Source organism: Falco rusticolus, chromosome 7, assembly GCF_015220075.1.
Source record: "Falco rusticolus isolate bFalRus1 chromosome 7, bFalRus1.pri, whole genome shotgun sequence".
Classification (NCBI taxonomy): Eukaryota; Metazoa; Chordata; class Aves; order Falconiformes; family Falconidae; genus Falco; species Falco rusticolus.
The window spans coordinates 72702263-72720853 of NC_051193.1; the positions used below are offsets into that span (position 1 = coordinate 72702263).

An 18591-nucleotide genomic window follows, 5' to 3' on the forward strand; every position below is an offset into this window, starting at 1 on the left:
TGTGGAAGCCATGCCCCCAGTGCCATGCTGACTTCAAGCCTTGTGACCCATTGTGCAACCTGAAGAGGTGTGCAAGGCAGCGTGTTTGCCCTATATACAGTGTGTTGTCACTGGGAGGATGGAGGGACAGCCTTTGCAGGGCACCCAGTAAGTCAGGTAAGCAGTGCTTAGTAAGCCCAGGCTCAGCAGAGTCACACAGACACCCCACAGACCTGCATTTTGTGCCACCTGAAGCCGGACCATCACCCACACCTCGCACCATCTGCCCACGGGATGCAGCCTCAGCGATGCAACATGCGTGGCTCCATGCAGTGGCTGGCAAAGCAAAGCTGTTCCCCAGGGAGCCCACAGGCTTCGCCGCTGCCAAGGGAGCCGGGTGTGAGAGCACTCAGGGCCAGTAGGCGTAAGAGCCCATGATGCTCCCCCTGAACAAAACTCAAACCTCTGCAGGAATCTAGTGTGGCCACTTACACAAAAGGGCTGATCACAAAGATTAAACTATGTTAACAGCTCCACATGGAAAGACTTTAAAGAAACAATTGCAAAACATCTTACGGAAGTGTTTCAGAAATGCGTAAGGAAAGAAACATTCTCCAGGAGATCAAGATAGGCAACTATGTAAGTACCTCCTATTACATGCTAAATTAAATGGCCATTGCAACATGATACCATGCTAAAACACAGACATCAAAGGCAAGTGTGACTTCTAGGCCAGGTCAAGAAAACACAGATTAAAGAAAGACACATTTGTACTGGAAAACATCACTGAATAGCCATTATACAAAATGGAAGGGAGCCACACGTTACTAAAGCCTGTGGAAACCTGTCTAAACACCTGTTGCATACAACTCTCACATGGTGTTGATACTTTGACCCTATGTGATATAATGACTAAAACCTACTCAATTACATCAGACACGATGTGAAAGGAAAATTAATTATTCCCTTTATTTCCATAAGTCCAAGACAACAATAAGATCAGCCTAGCTGTTGGTAAAAAAAAAAAACTTGCGTGACTTACAAAGAGAAATCCCTACTGCTTTGGAGGCTCAACATTTCAGCTTTGTGCTAAAAACCAGTGGGAGAGGTCAGGGTGGGCTAAAAGGTGTGTCTGGAGGCATAACTACCTGTTCCTGCTGCAGTTGAGGAAATCTCAGTGGTATGATATGAGCTATCCCAATCTCACAATTAGGCTGAAAGCCCGACCTCTTTCAGAGGTGATAAGAAGGCAGCAGCTGGATGTGAAAAAAGTGATGCACGGTACATGGGGAAAAGGGAAGTACAAAACTTTTAGCATAAGCCAAATCTTACAGAACAAAAAAATCATGATTTCCAGGGGCAACAATAGGAAGCATAGGTGTGAATATAGAAGAAACGTATATGAAAACAAAATCCTATCAAAGGTCTAGGCTTATTACTTCACAGAGATAGAAAATTAATTACTAATGATGCAGCTGAAGCAGGAATGCTAATAAAACACTTGTGTTCTATGTTGGGAAAGAAAAAACCTTACATGTTTCATCGATGAGTATTATGAACCGCTTTGCAAAACACAGCCATACAACACATTAACACAGAAGAGAGATCATTCTTACCAATTATTTCTGAAAGCTTACTCTAGGAGGATTCTTGACTGTCTATGGTTCAGCTATTGCAATTCTCAGCATACTGCATAACTGTAGGAAACTGAAAGAAAGTGAATATTGTGCCTGTTTTCAAAAGTAGCAAGAGGGATGTGGTAAGGTGCCAGCAGATGCGTTATATACACTTTACCTGCACTACTGCAAAACACAAAATCTTCCCTCTTGCACCAAGACCATGTAAAGCCTTTTCTCCCTCACGTGAGTGCCTCCTAATTCTGCAGGTGCTGAGCTTATGCAAGACTCAGCCAACAGCAAGGACAGGCAGAGCTGGTGAATTCAAGGGCCTGCACATCCTTGCTCTTGTTTGGAGGGGGTTTACAGCTAGCAGCATGTTGTTCTGTTCAGCTTGTATTTCCAATTACTGCTCACACCAGGAGTGGGGCAAGGGATGGGTAGCCGAGAAGCAGTGTGGATGCACACAGGGGGGAGCATGGTGGTGGTCATGCAGTGGAGCACTTCATCACCACCCTTCTGCTTTCTCAGCTGATCTGGTATCCATGGCCTGCCACTCCTTTGCCTCTGTCCAAAGCCTTCCTTGAAGGTGGTCTGTAGCCACAAGATGCCATATGTCATGTGCCTGCCTTTCTTTAAACACTTGCCTACAACGTGCCGTGGCCCCAGGCACAAACGTGTCCCACAGGCTGCTGTGTGGCCTCACCGTCACCTCGCAAATGCAAAACAAAAAAGCCGAGTCAATAAAACGCTTTTAATGTGGTCTGCCCTGAACATGTTAGACTTAAAAATTTCAAATTCTGCCTCAAGCCAAATAGCACCATGCTCATTATCACCTTAGCACCTTCTTCGTGGCTGCCCATCCTCTATACCATACAATAATTTTGTACTCCACTGTTGTAGCTTAATTGCAATGAAATTCTCTGGAGGAAAAAAAGTTTCTCTTCAGTCTCTACTTTGTTCACCTGAGATCGCCATTTAGCAGAGTTGAGCAAGAATCCTTTGAAGCCTGCTGGCTGATCGTAAGGGAGCTTCAGTCTCCCGACAGGTTCAGGGACACAGAAGCATCCTGCCTTGTCTGACATTATTTCTTTCTCTGCCTTTTCCGTGCCACTGCTGTGTGCAAGGCCTGCACAATAAGGTCTTTGTTATTCAGGATGTTGTATTCACCCAGCTGAACCAGGCGGTCGTACACCTTCTCAGTGTATTGAACCGAGTATGTTGAATAAGGGGAACAGCAGCCATAGAGGTCAACTTTGCCATCTTCCAGCTCTGACTCGGAGCGCTTCTGACCTAGGAGGAAGGGGAACAAATCACTGCTGAGAGATGGTAGTTACTCTAGTCATAAGCAAGCAAACTCTTAATAGAACAGGTAGAGGAGATATCTCTCCACAGAGAGAGTTCTTAATCTAAATTACTCTTGTGAGTTTAAATATATTTTTTTTTTCATAGCTCATTCTTTTTCAAACCGTCAGCTCCATCCCTGGCTCAGGTGGATATCAGCTGCTTCACATGATGAGGAGATAAAGAAGCTGATTATTCCTTACATGAGTCTACACTGCAGTTCTGAGCTGCACCTGTGGCTCACATAGATAATCAAACCTACCTGCAAACTAGCTAGCTTAGGGATAGAAACAGCACAGCCACAGCATCAAACTTGACATGGTAAAAAAAGTAATTTTAAGCAACAGAGAAAAATCTGATGTGTTGAAATAAGCCAAAAGTACAGTTCAAGGGTTGGAGTATCAAATGTAGTCCCTTCAGTACACTGACCATGATGTCAACCTTTTTTTAACGTGTTTGATTACTTACCCGGTGCTTTGTATTTTTGGAAGGTGTCATTAATTAGTGGGAAAAATAGCAGTACTGGTGCTCCTGGAGTCTCAGCACCATCAAAGAGGTAACACTCCTTCAGGTTTTTCCTGTCCTCCTCACTCAAGTCCACCCTGGGAAAAAGGATCCCCTGCTCTGCGCAGTACTTGCAGGTCTGGTCCAGAGCCTTGAGCAATGAACAGAACAGTACTAAGACTTAAAGGGGACTTCGGGGCTCAGGATTTCTTGGGGTCCAGTAACAAAGGAGGCATTTTCCACGCTAGCTGTGTGAAAGCTCTGAAGCCCCAATGGGAAAGCAATGAGAAGGTTTTTGTTTTCTCCGAGTTCTCAGTGCAGAATGGTTGTATCGTACAAGAAAAACAAATGAGGATACATACGGCCTATAAATGAAGTCTCATGCTGCAGCATTAAGACAAAAATGCTGCTGGGTAAGACTTTTAGAAGGAGCAACATATAAAGCACCTAAAGATTACAAACTTCCAGATAATCAGCTGTTGAGGAACAAATAGCCACCGCTTCAATTCCTCTCACCTGTACCTGGGATCCCGCGCTGTAATTTAAGTGCAGGATGACGTCTACCTTTCTCTCTGGCTTTAAAAGTGGCATGATGCTGGTGTTGATGAAAAATCCCGTGTCCACCAGCGACAGGAATTCCTCCGACTGCGTCAGCTGGTTGGGGAACGCGTCCAGCACGGTATCTAAAAGCGAAGGGTGTTCCTTGCCGCAAGCGCGAGGCCGGCTGGCCCGCCAGGCTCACCCCGCACGCCCCGCGCCCCCTCGCAGCAGCCGCGGCCGGGGGGCCCGTGTGCCTCCCCGCGGAGCCTCCGCAGCGCTGCCAGGAGCCACCGGCGAGGGGCCCCGCGGCCCGCCCGCACGGCGGCGGCCTCCGGCCCGGGGCGCGCAAGCCGGGCGCTCGGCGGGCCGGGCGGTGCGCCCTCCGCCGCCATCCCCATTACCTTTCCAGCGGCGGAAGCGCGGGCTGCTCAGGTAGCGCCGGTGCAGCTGCAGGCCCCTGAGGAAGCTGCGCTCCCGCGCCAGGCAGGGCCGGTCGGTGAGCGCCCCGCGCAGGGCGCGGCCCAGCGGGCCCGGAGGCTCCAGCAGCGCCGTCCCCAGCTCCTGCGGCGGCAGCGGCAGCGGCGGCTCCTCCTCTGCGCGGGGAAAGGCGGTTAAACCCGGGCAGCCCGCGGCCAGGCCGCCAGCCGCAGGAGAGCCGCCGGGCCTCGGCTGAAACGGCTCCCCGGGCACCGCTGAGCAAGTGACAACGGCAATGAACGCGGCCGGCCCAGGGGGAGGCCCGGGAGCCGCCTGCGGCAGGGGCCAGCGCTGCTTCGCACCACAGCAGCTCCTGCCCAATGTGCTCAGAATCTTGTTGCTTTACTAATCGTTCACAGATCAGTCTCGCTATTCTCGAACGTTCTACACCGGTGCTGAGCCCCGCAGAGCGCACAGGCTGCTGGGCGGTGGATTTCCACAGGACCCAGGCCGATCCACGCAGCCTCTGAAGAAGCACTCCAAAAAACGCCCGGTGCACCGCACACATCTCCCATAACAGCCAGGTGTGATAGTTGATCTAACTTTACCTAACAATAAATACACAGTAAAGAAGAAGTGTGATAATTTACCTATATTGTCGATTTTGTCCCGGGTCCACCTGTGCCAGAAATCTTCTGATGAGTGGGACAAATTCCAGATATACAGCACATTCAGTGAAAATAAGCTACTCCACATGCCTGTACAAGGAAAGAGCTTTCTGACTCACACCTTCACAGGTCATGAAGAGAGAAACTGTTACCATGACATGAAATTAGCAAAGTTTCTGCTTTTCCTTAGTTTGCTTTAAATGGATGATGTGTCATTTTTACTTGGCTGCTGGTTTTTAAATTTTATTTTGGTATCCAGGTTTTGTCTTGTGGCACTTAGGGCTGGATATACATTCTAACAAATGCTGAGTTTTTTGTGAATTAATATGATGTAAGGAGCTTGGGTTTTCGGAAAAAAACCCAACGAAGTATCACGAGGCTTGTCTAAAAAGAAAGGATGAAAGTTTGCATGCAGTCTGAGAGCGTTGGTGAGGAATTATATTGATAAGGGCCTACCTACAACGTGATCTTACAGCGACTGCACGTGTAGGCTTCCTCTTTTGAGAATAAGCCTGCTGACAAACGGAGGGATCAGTTTCGACCTTGCATTTTTGAGCTTCAGAAATAATTTATTTGGTTACCCCTTAGGGCACAAGTGCTCCACTGGGTTTTGGTTCAGGAAGCACAAACGTATGCACAGCCAGCACAGGCTCAGGCTAAAATAGTAGAGTGTCTGCCTCATTCTAAGTAACACGGCCAGTCAAAGAGAGGTTTGCATCTTGAACTGGGCACAAGCTGACACCTGGTCTCTCTGTCTGGAAGACATGTACCTGCACTCCACATCAGTCAACAGCAAAAGTGCTGCTGGGTATGACCCTGCTGCCTCCCCCTCAGGCTTGCCCAGGCAACATGGAAACAGGCCAGTGACATGTGGCCGGAGCAGACTCTTGGGGGGGACCTGGCATGCTCAAATACACCCCGGGGCACTGGAGAATCAGCACAAAGGCTCATGTAAACTGTCTATAGGAAGCACACAAATTACTGACTGCCTGTGAGACAGGCAAGAGGCTCTGGAGTTCACCCTTCTGGAGCAGCACGAGCAGAACCGTGGATTCCCATACACCTCAATTTTATTGTTGTTCTGGAAGTGATACCGTATTTTTATTCAAAACTAGCTTTAAAAATGAAAATAACTATTTGCCTGTCACTTTGAATTTTCTTTTTGACAACAAATTGAATCCATTATAATAAGTATTCATTCAGCAATGAGATATTTATCCTCTCTGGTGAAACTGCCCTGTCAGTCGTGCACCAGTGCTTTATTAGTGCTTAGTTTAGACAACTCACAATTTAAAAACCAACCAACCAAACAACAAAATCCAAACAACCACATTCAGATGTTTTTAAGAGCTTACCTTCTAAGAAGCAGATCCGGGATTCAGGGATCTTCTTCATCAGCCGACCCATGAAGAACTCACTGCCAAAATCCTCAACACGAACAAAAGCTCCATATTTTTGCAATCCCACCTCATAAGGGGTGAACTCCACCCATTCTGTGAAAAGGATTACAAAGAAGAGAACAACGCTCAACTACAGCCCCCTCAGCTGTAGATAAAAATGATGTTGCTATCATGGGAGTGAAAGGAGTTAAAAATTAAAGTTATATCTGCAGTTAATCTAACATTCCAGACCAATAGCAACAAGCCGTAAGCAGGGTGCAAATGAAAACTCATAAACATGAAAAGGCTTTGGAATACTTTTCTGTCTGTTGCATAGACGGTCAAACTTTTATCTGACCACAAGGACATTATGCAAACACACATCAGCTTAAATTCTGGTCTTTAAATGAGAGAGCTTTTTTTAGACTATCTGAAAAAACTGTCCCAGGGTTTACCAACTTAAATGTAAAGACAAATGACTCCCAGAAGTCTCATAATTACCTTTGAAATCCCGAGTGCTATAGTTGTTCTTGACATTGACTGCAGTATAGATAGGCAATGGGTTCTGACCACGATCAATGGCCCGTTGCTGATCAGAGAGTCTATGGTTGTCTTTCTGTGGTTCCAGAAAAATGGTTACACTGAGATGAAAATTAGCACAGGAACATTTCTCTGCATCTAAGCTTGCAGGGCAGAAAAATTTCTGCCTCTAGTGTATAATGTGTGCTGGGCTTAAATTCTGAAATGTTCCATATTTTTCAAAATTCCTGAAAGCGTTCTCTTACTGAAATATCTGCAGGCATCCAATCTGATGCCAGATAATTTGATGACCCATTAGGATGAAAATGGAAGGACATGATGAAGAGCAGAAAGCAATACTTCAGCTTAACATGTTATACTGCAAGGTTATGTAAGACCTCTCACATATTTCAAAAGCCTGCAGGTCTGTTTGTTAATACCTCCCATGGGCATTAAGATAATGTCCGTAATTTCGCTATTTCTAAACAAAATATTTGCAGAATATGCCCCCCAAAATCTTAAAGTATAATTTTTTTTCAAAATGTTAATCTTGGAGTTCTCAGAAAAACATGTCCAAAATCTCACAAGCAAGAATGCCGATTTCCACCATGGCTGGGCATTTAAACAGCTGCCACCTAATGTTTTGGAAATGGCTGTGCATTTGCATACACAGTGTCTCGTAACAAACAGAAAAACATCTTCTCCAGGAATTAACTTTCAGAAAATTGTAAGCCACTGTAAATGCTGCTGTATGACATACCGTACCCCATCATGCAACAGAGATTCCAGGACAAGTCCCCAGAGATCTATAAAAGATGTTTTGCGCCCCTCTTCTTTCCGTTGACACAGCTGCTTTTTGTAATACTTCAGATACTCCAAGGAAAGGGAATTTATTTTGCATTTTGTCATATGTTTTCGAGCCTCGCTTATTTGCTTGTCAAGATCCTTTTGTGACCAGTCAGGATCTCTGTACAAGTTTGACATGGTCCTAGGAAGAGGAAATATATATTGAAGTGGGGAAAAAAAACCACACCAAGGTTTGAAGTCGGCAATGGCTACATTTTATGTTTCTATATTAAGTTCTTGATTTGAAACTAAGTAAAGATTTCCTGTCTTCAGTTACCTAAGAAACTACCATGCTCCCTTTGAAGTCGCAGGCATTACCCTCTATCAAAATGGCTTGAGCAGTATTCCATAAGCTGCTCTTATAAAAACATTTATTTTTGTGTTGTTGCAAATTATGTGGCTTTCCCCCATGAAAAGACTAAATCTGTCAGTTTTTGAAGAAGATAAAAAAAACAGGACTGCTGAGGAGGTATTATAGGTGGACTGCTGCATGTCAGCTCCAGCCTACTTCAGCTCATTGGTGTCATCAGGAAGACTCCAGCCAAGAGCTGCCCAGCCCTACTTACCATGTGGTACCAGACAAGCCAGTCAGGTATGTGGCACAGTCCAAGACATTGAGCTTCTTGAGCCCCCGCAGGCTGCCGTACAGCGCGGTCAAAGATCGCATACCTCCTCCCGTAGTCATGATGGCCACCACTGGGGTCTGCACAACACACGAACAGAAAGGGCTGGCGTCAGAGTGCAGACCGCAGCTGACCGCGACTCTCAGCAGAGACCCCCCCGCTACATCGAGCCCAACACCACCATGCATGTCCAGACAGAGACTTCTTTCCAAATGATTTCTACTGAAACATAAGCTACCATTTATTTTATAAAGGAAAACAGGAGTAAAAGTAATGACAATTTTTGCTTAGATGACTGACACTTGTCTCCAATGTGTTCAACACAGATGTTTGATAAAAAACAAATGAAAATGCATTAACTTAAACCAAAAGAGAGAGTAAGAGAGAAAAAAGCCAGTTGTAAAGGCAAGAATTAAAAAGAAAACTCACGGGTCAGAGACAGGAGGAAGGATTATCAACAAGGATAACAACCGTAGGGTAAAGACTCTGGAAGAAGCAATTTCTGTATAAGGAGTATCTAGCCTGGCTTGCAGTGAAGGTGTAGCAGGAGAAGAGTTAAATTCAGGATAGCGACTGCAGAGGACACCAATGGCAGGGTGAGATTAGGGGTATGGGGCAGTATTGGAAGTGTACATAAGTTTCAAGATTAAGAAAGACCAGAAAAAAATTTAACCAGGAAGAGGTCATATTATGCTGTTATGCCCCCACTGCTAAGCACTCCTTAGATATTTTGAATGTTTTCTCTACAGACCTCATGGTCCAGCAGATCCTGTTCCAGCTGCAGGACCTTCTTCAGAGCAGGAGCAACATAATTCTGCCTTTTGCGTAGAAAGTCTTGCTCTTGCGCACAGAGGTCAAACCCTAAACGCACATCAAGGCAGTCTGGGCTGGAGCAGGGATCAGGAGAAAAGAATATTCCATTTTATTATTGGTAGACAAGCTCAGAGTTTCCAATACAAGGAAAGAAGCGAGACCCGCAGAGTACTGTGTTTACAGGAGGAGCCTTTGCTATGCTCCCAAGCAGGTAGAAAATGCTGCGTGGAAGAACAATAGGAAAAGGGACTGCTAAACTTCTAAACAGTTATCAAAAGAAAACCTAAGGAAAGACATTCCGGCAGATAATGTCTGAGACATCTGCTGTCTGGATTCTCTCATGTTTTAGCCTGCACTGAGAGCTGTAGGAAAGACTTCCATTTGTCTTGAAGCAGGCAGCAAAGTTTACCTACTTCATGATCAACAGTACCAGGTGATCAGCTGCACTCTCACACTGTTAAAGAAAAGGTTAAAGACTGTGCTGAGCATAACACTGACTAGCAGCTTAGAATGTTATTTCTTCTATTTTATACATCTTTTTTCATTATTCATGTCTCAGTATGGATTAGCTCATGTGAATTCCACTTCACTTCATCACACCACCTACTGTCCTACTGTGAGTGCCTCCTCCCCAGTAAAGAGCCAAGGGTGAGATGGGTTTACCTAAGGACACATTAGCCTCCAAGAGTAGGCAAGTCTCTTACCAGTCTTCTGCCTTTGCATATAAATCAAATCCTTTATCCTGGAAAGCAAGAATGCAAACAGTGTAATCGTGACAACCTGCTTTAGCACTCCTCCCCGACTGCCCCAGGAGGAATTTTAGCCTCTGCTGTCCTAGCAATGCAAGTACAAATCAGGAGCTCTGAACAATCCAGCAGCCTGTGTGAACCGACTGCAGCAATTTTTCGTCAGGGATGTTGTTCAGTAATTCCCAATGTTTTCCAGTGAATGTAACGTCTGAGGACAACGGCTGTTTACAGAGGAAAGTAAAGATAATTTGTACCTTCCTCATCTCTGCTGACATTACCTCTCTGGGGCAGCCAGCCAGGCAGCAGCCACACTACCGTTCTACACAACAGCATTTGCTCCTCACTTTCTGTGGCAGCTTATGTTCTACAACAGCTGGGATCCTTTCATTCTATATGGATTTTGTCAACCATGAATCTAAAAGTGCTTTGCAAAGCATGGTCAGCATCAGCATGAGACTGGCGCTAGCTTAAGTTAGTGCAGGTGCCCCACTGGTGCATAAGAAGGGGAAAAGCAGAGCCTCAAAATTTAGCATGAAGTAAGATCGGGGTGTGGAGTAACTCCCACACCCACTCAAACAGAACAAGGCACAACCTGCCCTTATCACCCAAAGAGCTACCACTGTTAGACTGCGGCATCTTTGTCTGCCGGCTTTCATCATCTGAAAGTAACCTGGTAATCACTGGGGCTGATGCAGACTTCCACACTCAGGTTTCTCAACCTCTCCCACAAAAGAGCAGGCACTTACCTCTGCCAAGGTTATTTTTTTTCCACTTGGAAGGGAGTGAAGTTCCACATTTGGAGAGCCTGTATCATATGCACGAGAGTGCTGAAAAAAATGCAAATATAGATAGTTTATATTGTAAGGAATGTTGCTCTCTTTCCACAATGCAAACTGACATTACTATTTATGGTGCATGCTACTTTACATGCCATTATTATGTTTTATAAAGTCTAGTTATAACATACAAAGGAGGGAGGTCGTTTCTTCCCTGGTAGCATCACATCCAGCATTGGCTGCTTGTATTTGGCATAGTGAAATTTGGCAGGAGAGCAGGAGCTGAAGACCAGATCAGATCCCAGCAGAATGTCTTGGGTGCCCTCGTAAGAGCCTTGCACTTTAAAGGAGAATTCTTTCTCTAAGGAAGCAACACAAAAGCAGACACAGAGTAATTTTCTCATCAAAACGGGAAACAATGTTTCTTATAGAGTCTATCACAAGCTGTTCTCATGTTTCAGATTTGCTGGGGGTTTTTTATTCTTACATTAAGCCGATTGCCTTCATAGTAATAGCACATCATGATTTAAAAATAGCTGATGGAGAAATAACCTCACTTGATAAAGATTTCTTCTCCTTTTTCTTCTTCTTCTTCTCAACCACTTGAACTTCCAAGCAGCAGATTTGGCGAGACTGTAAGAGACGTGAACAATAAAATACTTCATATGGCAGGGAATTTTCTGGTCTGAGATTCTGTTTCCTAGTCTAAGCTCCTACTGACAATGATACGAATGCTATACAGGCAGTGCACTTTTTCCCAAGGAAAACATTTTCTCTCAGCCGTGACCTCGATTTCAGATGCTGGCTGAAACAGGAGGAGTCTCTTGAGAAAGTGGACACAGCCAGGGCAAGGCTGGGGTTGCAGTTTGAATGAACAGGGCTTGCAGAAGGAAGAAGGTAACGACAAAGTGGAAAAACAGCACTTTCCAGGATCCCTGCAGAGATGTGGAAGACTGATTTAAACAAAAATAATGAGGGAAAGAAGCTAATAAATGAGCAAATGGAACTGTCAGAAAGTCCTTTTCAAAAAGTCCAGTTATGAATGCAGGACATGACACATGCCTGGGACAGGACAGTCCCCATCACTGTAGCAGTACAGGCGTTCAGAAGGAGTGAAGTCCAAGGGAGAGTTTGCTGCTGCACCAAGGTCTCAGACCTCAACCACTTCCATGCGTTGCCTTTGCAAGATCAGAGGATGCTAGCACGGGGATCTCCCCGCTGCTCCAGCTGCAGCCTCCCCACAGGTGCCATCCAGGAGGATGCATGAGGCAGCTGATGCAGTGGGAATGTTTCAGTGCTGGCCTTGCTCAGTCAAAGGGCATGTTGGGCTAGTGACTGTGAGTCAAGTGAAACAAGCATGGCAGCAGGACAAGAATGATGACAAAGCACAACACTCACCACTAGCACTCCATTAGTAATGATGGTTTCAGGAGGGCCTGAGCTAGGAAATAGGAAGAAAAATACATTTTTAATCACTCAGTATAATTACAGTATAATTAATGACCCACACCCTTCTGATTTTCCTCTGCTTATTTTTAGCTGTGTATTGGATTTGAAAGAAAAGTCCCAGGAGACTCACGGTACAAGTTTCCTCACTCTACTCTGTCAAGCCCCAATCATCATCCTACTGGCTCATCCAGTCCTGGAGTCCTTGAGCTCCGGGGGGGGGTTGGGGGGGGTGGGGTGTTAAAAAAAAAAAAAAAAGGTACTGTGGGGCCAAACCATGTAGTAATTTTATGCTGAGCCCCAAGCTGAGGTTGCAGATGGTTTCACAGAATCCAGTTTTCTAAAAAATGCAGTTTGCCAGTGGATGGGACAGAAAGGGCTCTAGATCAGAAATCTGGGCCTTATTCCGTGTCGTGCTCTGAAGGGACGCATACCCACCCACTCCCCATTAATCTCAAAGACAACTGTGTAACAAAACAGCAGTCCCAATATCATGGTCTTAAACAGTATTCATTACACTAGGCAAACAAAAGGTTTTAGGGTGTGCTCCCCATCTGCCTGAAGCTCCGGGGAAGTCACCCCAGCACACACCAATTTGCCACATAGCTCGTAGCACAGGTTCCTCAGGAAACCATGATCATCGTCAGCATCATCAAGAAATGATGCACTCTGGACAATTAGACTAGATTATTTCATGCCTCTGAATTGCTATTTCTTCCTGCTGCAGACTATGTTGCATTTCACATTTACTCACATATTATCCAATGCAAATCCCACCTCTAACTCCTCTTGTCTCTGGAAAATAAAGAAAGGAAAATGTTTTTGCCACTAGTCTCCCTGTAGTTCTCGTAATGCAGGTTCTCACTCTAGCAGTATCTGTATGTATGTGCTATTTGGGCCTGCAAGAGCATTTAAAACAGCGGCACCCTCTACCTCACATCTGTGTGTCTCGAGCCTCAAGATGTTTTATTGACAGGAAGCTTCTGGATGGCTGTGACAGCAGTTTTTAACAAGGCAGGCAGCTTGCCTGCTTCTGCTGGGACACCAGGGACAGAGCAGGCGGAGCTGCAGTCTCACAGCGAGTCCACCAGCAAAGAGGGTCTGCGGGGGGAGCAGCCAAAATGCCCTGGCCTAAGGAGGGGAAAGGGTGACATGCAGAGCAGCTGCGTAAGAGGACAAGCACTTTGTCTGGCAACGTGTTGAAGGCACTGGGGCAGAGGTGAGCCTGGCACTGAGGCCTCGCCTGCAGGGTGGTGGAGGACAGCGTGATCCCTAGGAGCAGGAAAGCACGGGGGAAAGGAAAACAAAGGTGCAGCGCAAAGGGGTGAGGAGCAGAGAAGTGAGATCATGCTGTAGGTTACTTAGTTGCTAAATTACCTGTTGGATGAAAGACACCTAAAAGTTGTTAATAATAGCACAAAAAGATTTACAAAGGCCTGAAGAGCATGAGCTCTAAGTACAGTAGCTGTGCGAACACAGTAGTGAAAGGCTGGGGTATCGCATGTGTAACCACCCAGTCACAAGCTGGGTTTCAACTCGCCAAACGCTCTGTTTTACCGAGCGCTAGTGGAAGCCTACGTGCTACGCTGCTCCTCTGGTATTTTGCAGAGGAAGAAATGGTCAAATAAGGCATTTAAAGATAATGAACTGCAGAGTGGAGTTTGGGCGTGTGTAGATATGGTGCATGACAGATGTACAAGATATTGGGAGGGAAGTGAACCACGAGAGGGATGGACGGAACATACTGAGAGTTGGGATGTGCGGCTTCCAGAGCCTCCCTGGACATTCAAACCAGGAATATTTCTTGTTGCCCAGCTGAGTGGCATGCCTTAGACACCTCATTTGAAAACCCACGCCACAGTCCATAATTAGGAACTAGTCAGGTTCAACATTTGGTTCCAATCACAGAGTTATTACTTTCCAATTACTAGGTTAAGTAACAAGTTACGACAAAAGCATCATGTGCTAGCATGGACACGCCCCTCGACCCTCGATGGGGGCAAGCTTAGCAAAGTGACAATCTTGCAAAGACACCTGAAGTTTGTGAGCCTCTGTAGCCAACACCAAACCCTTCAGCACCTACAGATCCAGGTGTGGAGAGGCTTTCCCATGTCAGAGTGAAAACCAACTCCCTTGTATGTGGCTTGCCAATTCATACACAAGAAGGGAAAAAAAAGGGGAAAATTTGCAAATGACATTTCAGAAAAGCAGACAAACACGTTCTTGCCAGCCTATTCCATTTCCCATTTCAGACCTCACCTGTGAATCGCACTTGAAGTGCATGAAGACTTGCTCCCCCAGTGAAAGTCTGGCTATATCGAAGTACACAGTGAATAGGTGGTCATCTCGAGTAACAACATCCTTATCATAGAGTGCCAGCTCCAGCACGTTCTGGGAAGGAAGGGAAGGACTTCAGAAATGTGTCAGGTTTCGTTCAAAGCAGGAGATCCCAGGGACAGCTGCTCGAGTCAGCTGTTTTAAGGAGTGGGAGGACATAAAGAAAGAGAGCAGGAAGGGAAGAAGGTGGAGGGGAAATCGACTCCATGTGGGCATCTCTCTATGAGGAGGAGTGAGAGGAAATCACAGACATCTCAAAGGTCATATTCTGCCCATGGCTGAGAGAGATGCTTGTCTTCCACAGCATGGAAAACTACCATAAAGATATGGGCTATTTTCACATCTTCCTGCATCTTTCCTTGCCTCTGAAGAAAATTACTACTGTCCCCTGTGCAAAAGGATAAAACCCAGCAGTCGCTCCCTAGGTTGTGGTTAACAGGGAAGTCCCAGCTCAGTACCTTGACCTGACTCTGGATCCTGAAGTAGAAGGTTTCATTCCAGACAGGATCTTTGCAATTCTTGATGGGTTTAGTCAGAAATTTGTCAGTTGACGCAGTCGGCAGCCACAGGCTCACATAGCAATCTGTCTGGCTTACTGTATGTCAAAAAACACATCTAAAATGAGGATTTGCTCTAGAAGAAAGAATGAATCAAACAGCATGAAGCTTTGCTTTCAAAGAAAGGCATTGTGATACGTGATGATATATTTGCTCAACATAAACATTACAATTCAGATAATAGGAATGGAGAAAAAAGAAGAGGGACACGATTGTTCTCTGAATACATGTGATTAGATACAATAAATGCATTAAAAACAAAGGGTTGTCGCCTCGTTCTGTCATCAAGCTATCAGTTTAGCCCAGGATAAAATAATTCCGGACAATCACAGCACCCTATATCTGCAAGGGTTAAGGAAACTAAGTGATAGCTTCTATTTGAGCCAGACAGAACATTTAAAAAAGCCCAAATCATAGAAGAAAAATGTGTCTTGATTTCTGCATAAGTAAAGCTATAATCTTCTATTATATTTCAGTTGCAAGGCTATCAGGAGCGAACCTACAAAATGTAATAACATCTAACAAGGTTTTATCTCTGAAAGCTGGTACACAGGGAGTCAGGGTATAGTAGTTTGGATTGCTTAGCCTTGAGAAAGCTTTGAGTACAAGCTAAATTTGAGATAAGGCTACTCCATTTTCACTACTTGCTCCATTATCCCAACCAGTTTGTTACATAAATATACTCCAGAAAAAAACACAGATCTTTCCACATTTCTTGCCTTCAACAGACTGCAGAGCTTTCCCTGCTCCCTTTAAGGATGCAGAGAAATATGTGCCATAGGTACAGCTGTGACCTTCTAGAGTTACCTCTGCGCAAAACAGGGCTGCTAAAAAGAATAGCAACGCACTGCATTCATTGCTGGAACCATCATGCCCATGAAAGGAATTCCTCCATCCATGGAAGAAATCTAAAAAGCACTTTTTCATGGAGCAGGGCTAGCTAGTACACCATGAAGGTTAAGGGGACTGTACAGAGCACTGCAGCTACTTACAGACATCTGCCTGGCGGATATTTCTTGCTCTTATGACCCTTACAGTCAGTAAGTAACACAGAGATGATTCTATCTGCAGGGGAAAGAAAAACATACAAAAGACAGGAATGAATGCTGAAGGCAGACAGCGTATTTAAAACATAGACACCATTAAGACAGAAAAATACCAAAATCATGAACAACTTAATTGGATTTTTCTATGTGACTATGAAATGGCCAATACATTTATTTTCCTACTGATGTCTAAATCAAGTACTAGACTGAAAGACTTCTGTACTTCTATAGCATGATATGTGGATTTGTATTATTATAGAGAAGTTATTTGCTTTCTAACTAAAATCTAGCTGCACAAAGTGGTAAGATTCAGACTCAGCTTGGGAGAACATTTGTTAAATATCCAAGGTAGAAAATAAAAAGCTGCCTTAGACTTTTTCCTAGTGATAAAATTATCGTTGTGGGAACCACCTCTCATCCACTCATTACACATGTTCAGCCTCCTGGGCTACGGGATATGATTTTCTCATATTCCTGCTCTTTTAAAGGCGCAGTACTCTCCAGAGGTGATTGCTGACCTCTGAACCCCACAATGCTTTTCATGTCCGTGGAAGAGATTGCTGCTTGGCACTTCCACCATGCTACTCACTGTGCCTGTTTTCATTTTCAGGGACATAACTTCCCCCCTTGAGCTGAGCTTACCTCTCACTTTTTCTTGTGAGAAGTTTTTCTGTAGCTTTGAGCCACGTAATTTCTTTGTGTCTGGAGTTTCTATGCACTGTTTTGCATAAGCAGCAGTGTTTTACACCTGATAAGAAACTGCTCCCTTTGGCTTCCCTGTTTCATATTAGTCCACATCTCCAACATTAAGGCCATATGCTTGACTTCTTAGGCTCTCATTTTGCTGTTTTGGTCTCATGTTGGAGCTCAAACATGAGTCCATATCCCTTCTCCTTTTACCGTAAACAAATAAATACCATTAATCTCCATTTCCACCTAACATTTTGTTTCTACAGTCACAGTAAAGGGGAAAAGATATAATACGTTGTAATATAAGTCAGCAGAAAAATCAGGCTCCAAAGGTTCTAAAATGCAAAAGCCATTTAGTGCAACTACAGGGTCACGGACCCGTAGTGACACCACCTGCTCCCTCCACCTATACTACAAAATGACTACAGAAAGACCATTGCGAGTCCTGAAGTGGCATTAGTGTGACACTGACCTCATTAGTCCCACTGAGAAGGATGTGTGACACAGGTACTGCAGGAGAGGAAGACTTTTGCTCTAGTTGGCCTGGCTGAGCAAACCAATTTGGTATGTACTGTGTTAATAATAAGCCATGCTTACTGTCTGTAAAAAGTGAAGTGTGTGGAATATATGTCCATGTGATGTCTCTCATATTTAACCTGAGTGCATCAATGCATGCAGCCAGGGCTAACAAATATGTGTTATTGAGTCTGGGGGCAGTTAGCAAGTAGGCTAATAAAGAAAGAGGTAAAATTAGCCTCCAGGTAACCAAAGCACTCCATTCTAGTAAAAGGCACCAACAACATTTGTGCTGTTCAGCTGCACAGCAGGCAACTGATTGTGCAAATCAAGTATGTCAAACCACTGCTAAGAGTCCAAAGAGCAGCTGTGGATAAGACCACCAAAGGCACTTGTATTTGTGTCTAGAACCTGACTCCCGAGGCACAGAAATGAGGCAGCTACAGGTGGGAAGCATTCAGATTAGAGCCAGTAACGTGATGCCAGTCACTGGCTTTGGAACAGGTACTTTCCTGGAAGGGCTCAGCTCGGTTTCACATGCCGGGTCCCCTGGAGCCACCTTCGTGGCTTGTGACCCCAGCGCAGCAGGAAGGAGTGCAGACTGAACAAAATACTCGGGCACATAGATGTGCCCTGTCATAACCAGGGAGCCTTGGCTCAGACATTACAGAGGGACAAGTAACAAATGGCCAGAATCCCATCAGTGGCGAGTTCTGCCTAAGAGATCGGAGAGGTTTGGTTTGTTCTTCTGAACCTGCTGTGATCCCTGCAGTGCAGAGAGCTGCATTTTAGGGGGTGTTTTCTCATCTTTGGGTTTTCCATTCACCTAATCAACAGAAAGGTTTGCCTATACCTTAAACTGTAAGCACAACACCTGTTGCTCAGCAACTTAACTTAGCTCAAAACAGAACACGGGAGAGTTCCTAATTATTACTGAATAGCCTCAAACTAGAGAGAACAAGGTAAAAAAATCCTTTTCAGTGCATCTGGTCCTCTCACGTCCCAGAGGAAAGATTTCATATAATGCGTCTGAAGTCTCCTGGAAAAGTGATGGTTTTTTGTAGAGTCCAGAAGAAGGATTAATCCAGGAAATCAGGTGTTCAAAATGCACTTCAAAATTGTGCCATACTCTTTGTGGGAGTAAGGGGCACAATTTCACAGCTATTACTACCTACACCGACAGTAAATTTGCCCCTGTGCTTTAGCAAGAGATATGTAGCAGAAAG

At 45.0% G+C, this 18591-nt stretch overlaps 1 protein-coding gene across 1 annotated transcript in view; it reads right to left on the reverse strand.

Annotated features, from left to right (window-relative positions):
- Positions 1-2679: 2679 nt before the first annotated feature.
- LOC119151330 overlaps positions 2680-18591 on the reverse strand; it is a 53366-nt gene continuing 37454 nt past the window's right edge. The window contains exons 24-42 of the mRNA XM_037395138.1: positions 16106-16178; positions 15015-15151; positions 14479-14610; positions 12974-13014; positions 12172-12214; positions 11331-11406; positions 10965-11134; positions 10744-10824; positions 9953-9990; positions 9187-9322; positions 8379-8515; positions 7732-7954; positions 6949-7063; positions 6424-6561; positions 5051-5158; positions 4385-4576; positions 3960-4126; positions 3408-3594; positions 2680-2888 (exon numbers count right to left, since the gene is read on the reverse strand). Coding sequence (XP_037251035.1) covers positions 2680-2888; positions 3408-3594; positions 3960-4126; positions 4385-4576; positions 5051-5158; positions 6424-6561; positions 6949-7063; positions 7732-7954; positions 8379-8515; positions 9187-9322; positions 9953-9990; positions 10744-10824; positions 10965-11134; positions 11331-11406; positions 12172-12214; positions 12974-13014; positions 14479-14610; positions 15015-15151; positions 16106-16178 — 2403 coding nt within the window. The remainder of the gene's footprint in view (positions 2889-3407; positions 3595-3959; positions 4127-4384; positions 4577-5050; positions 5159-6423; positions 6562-6948; positions 7064-7731; positions 7955-8378; positions 8516-9186; positions 9323-9952; positions 9991-10743; positions 10825-10964; positions 11135-11330; positions 11407-12171; positions 12215-12973; positions 13015-14478; positions 14611-15014; positions 15152-16105; positions 16179-18591) is intronic.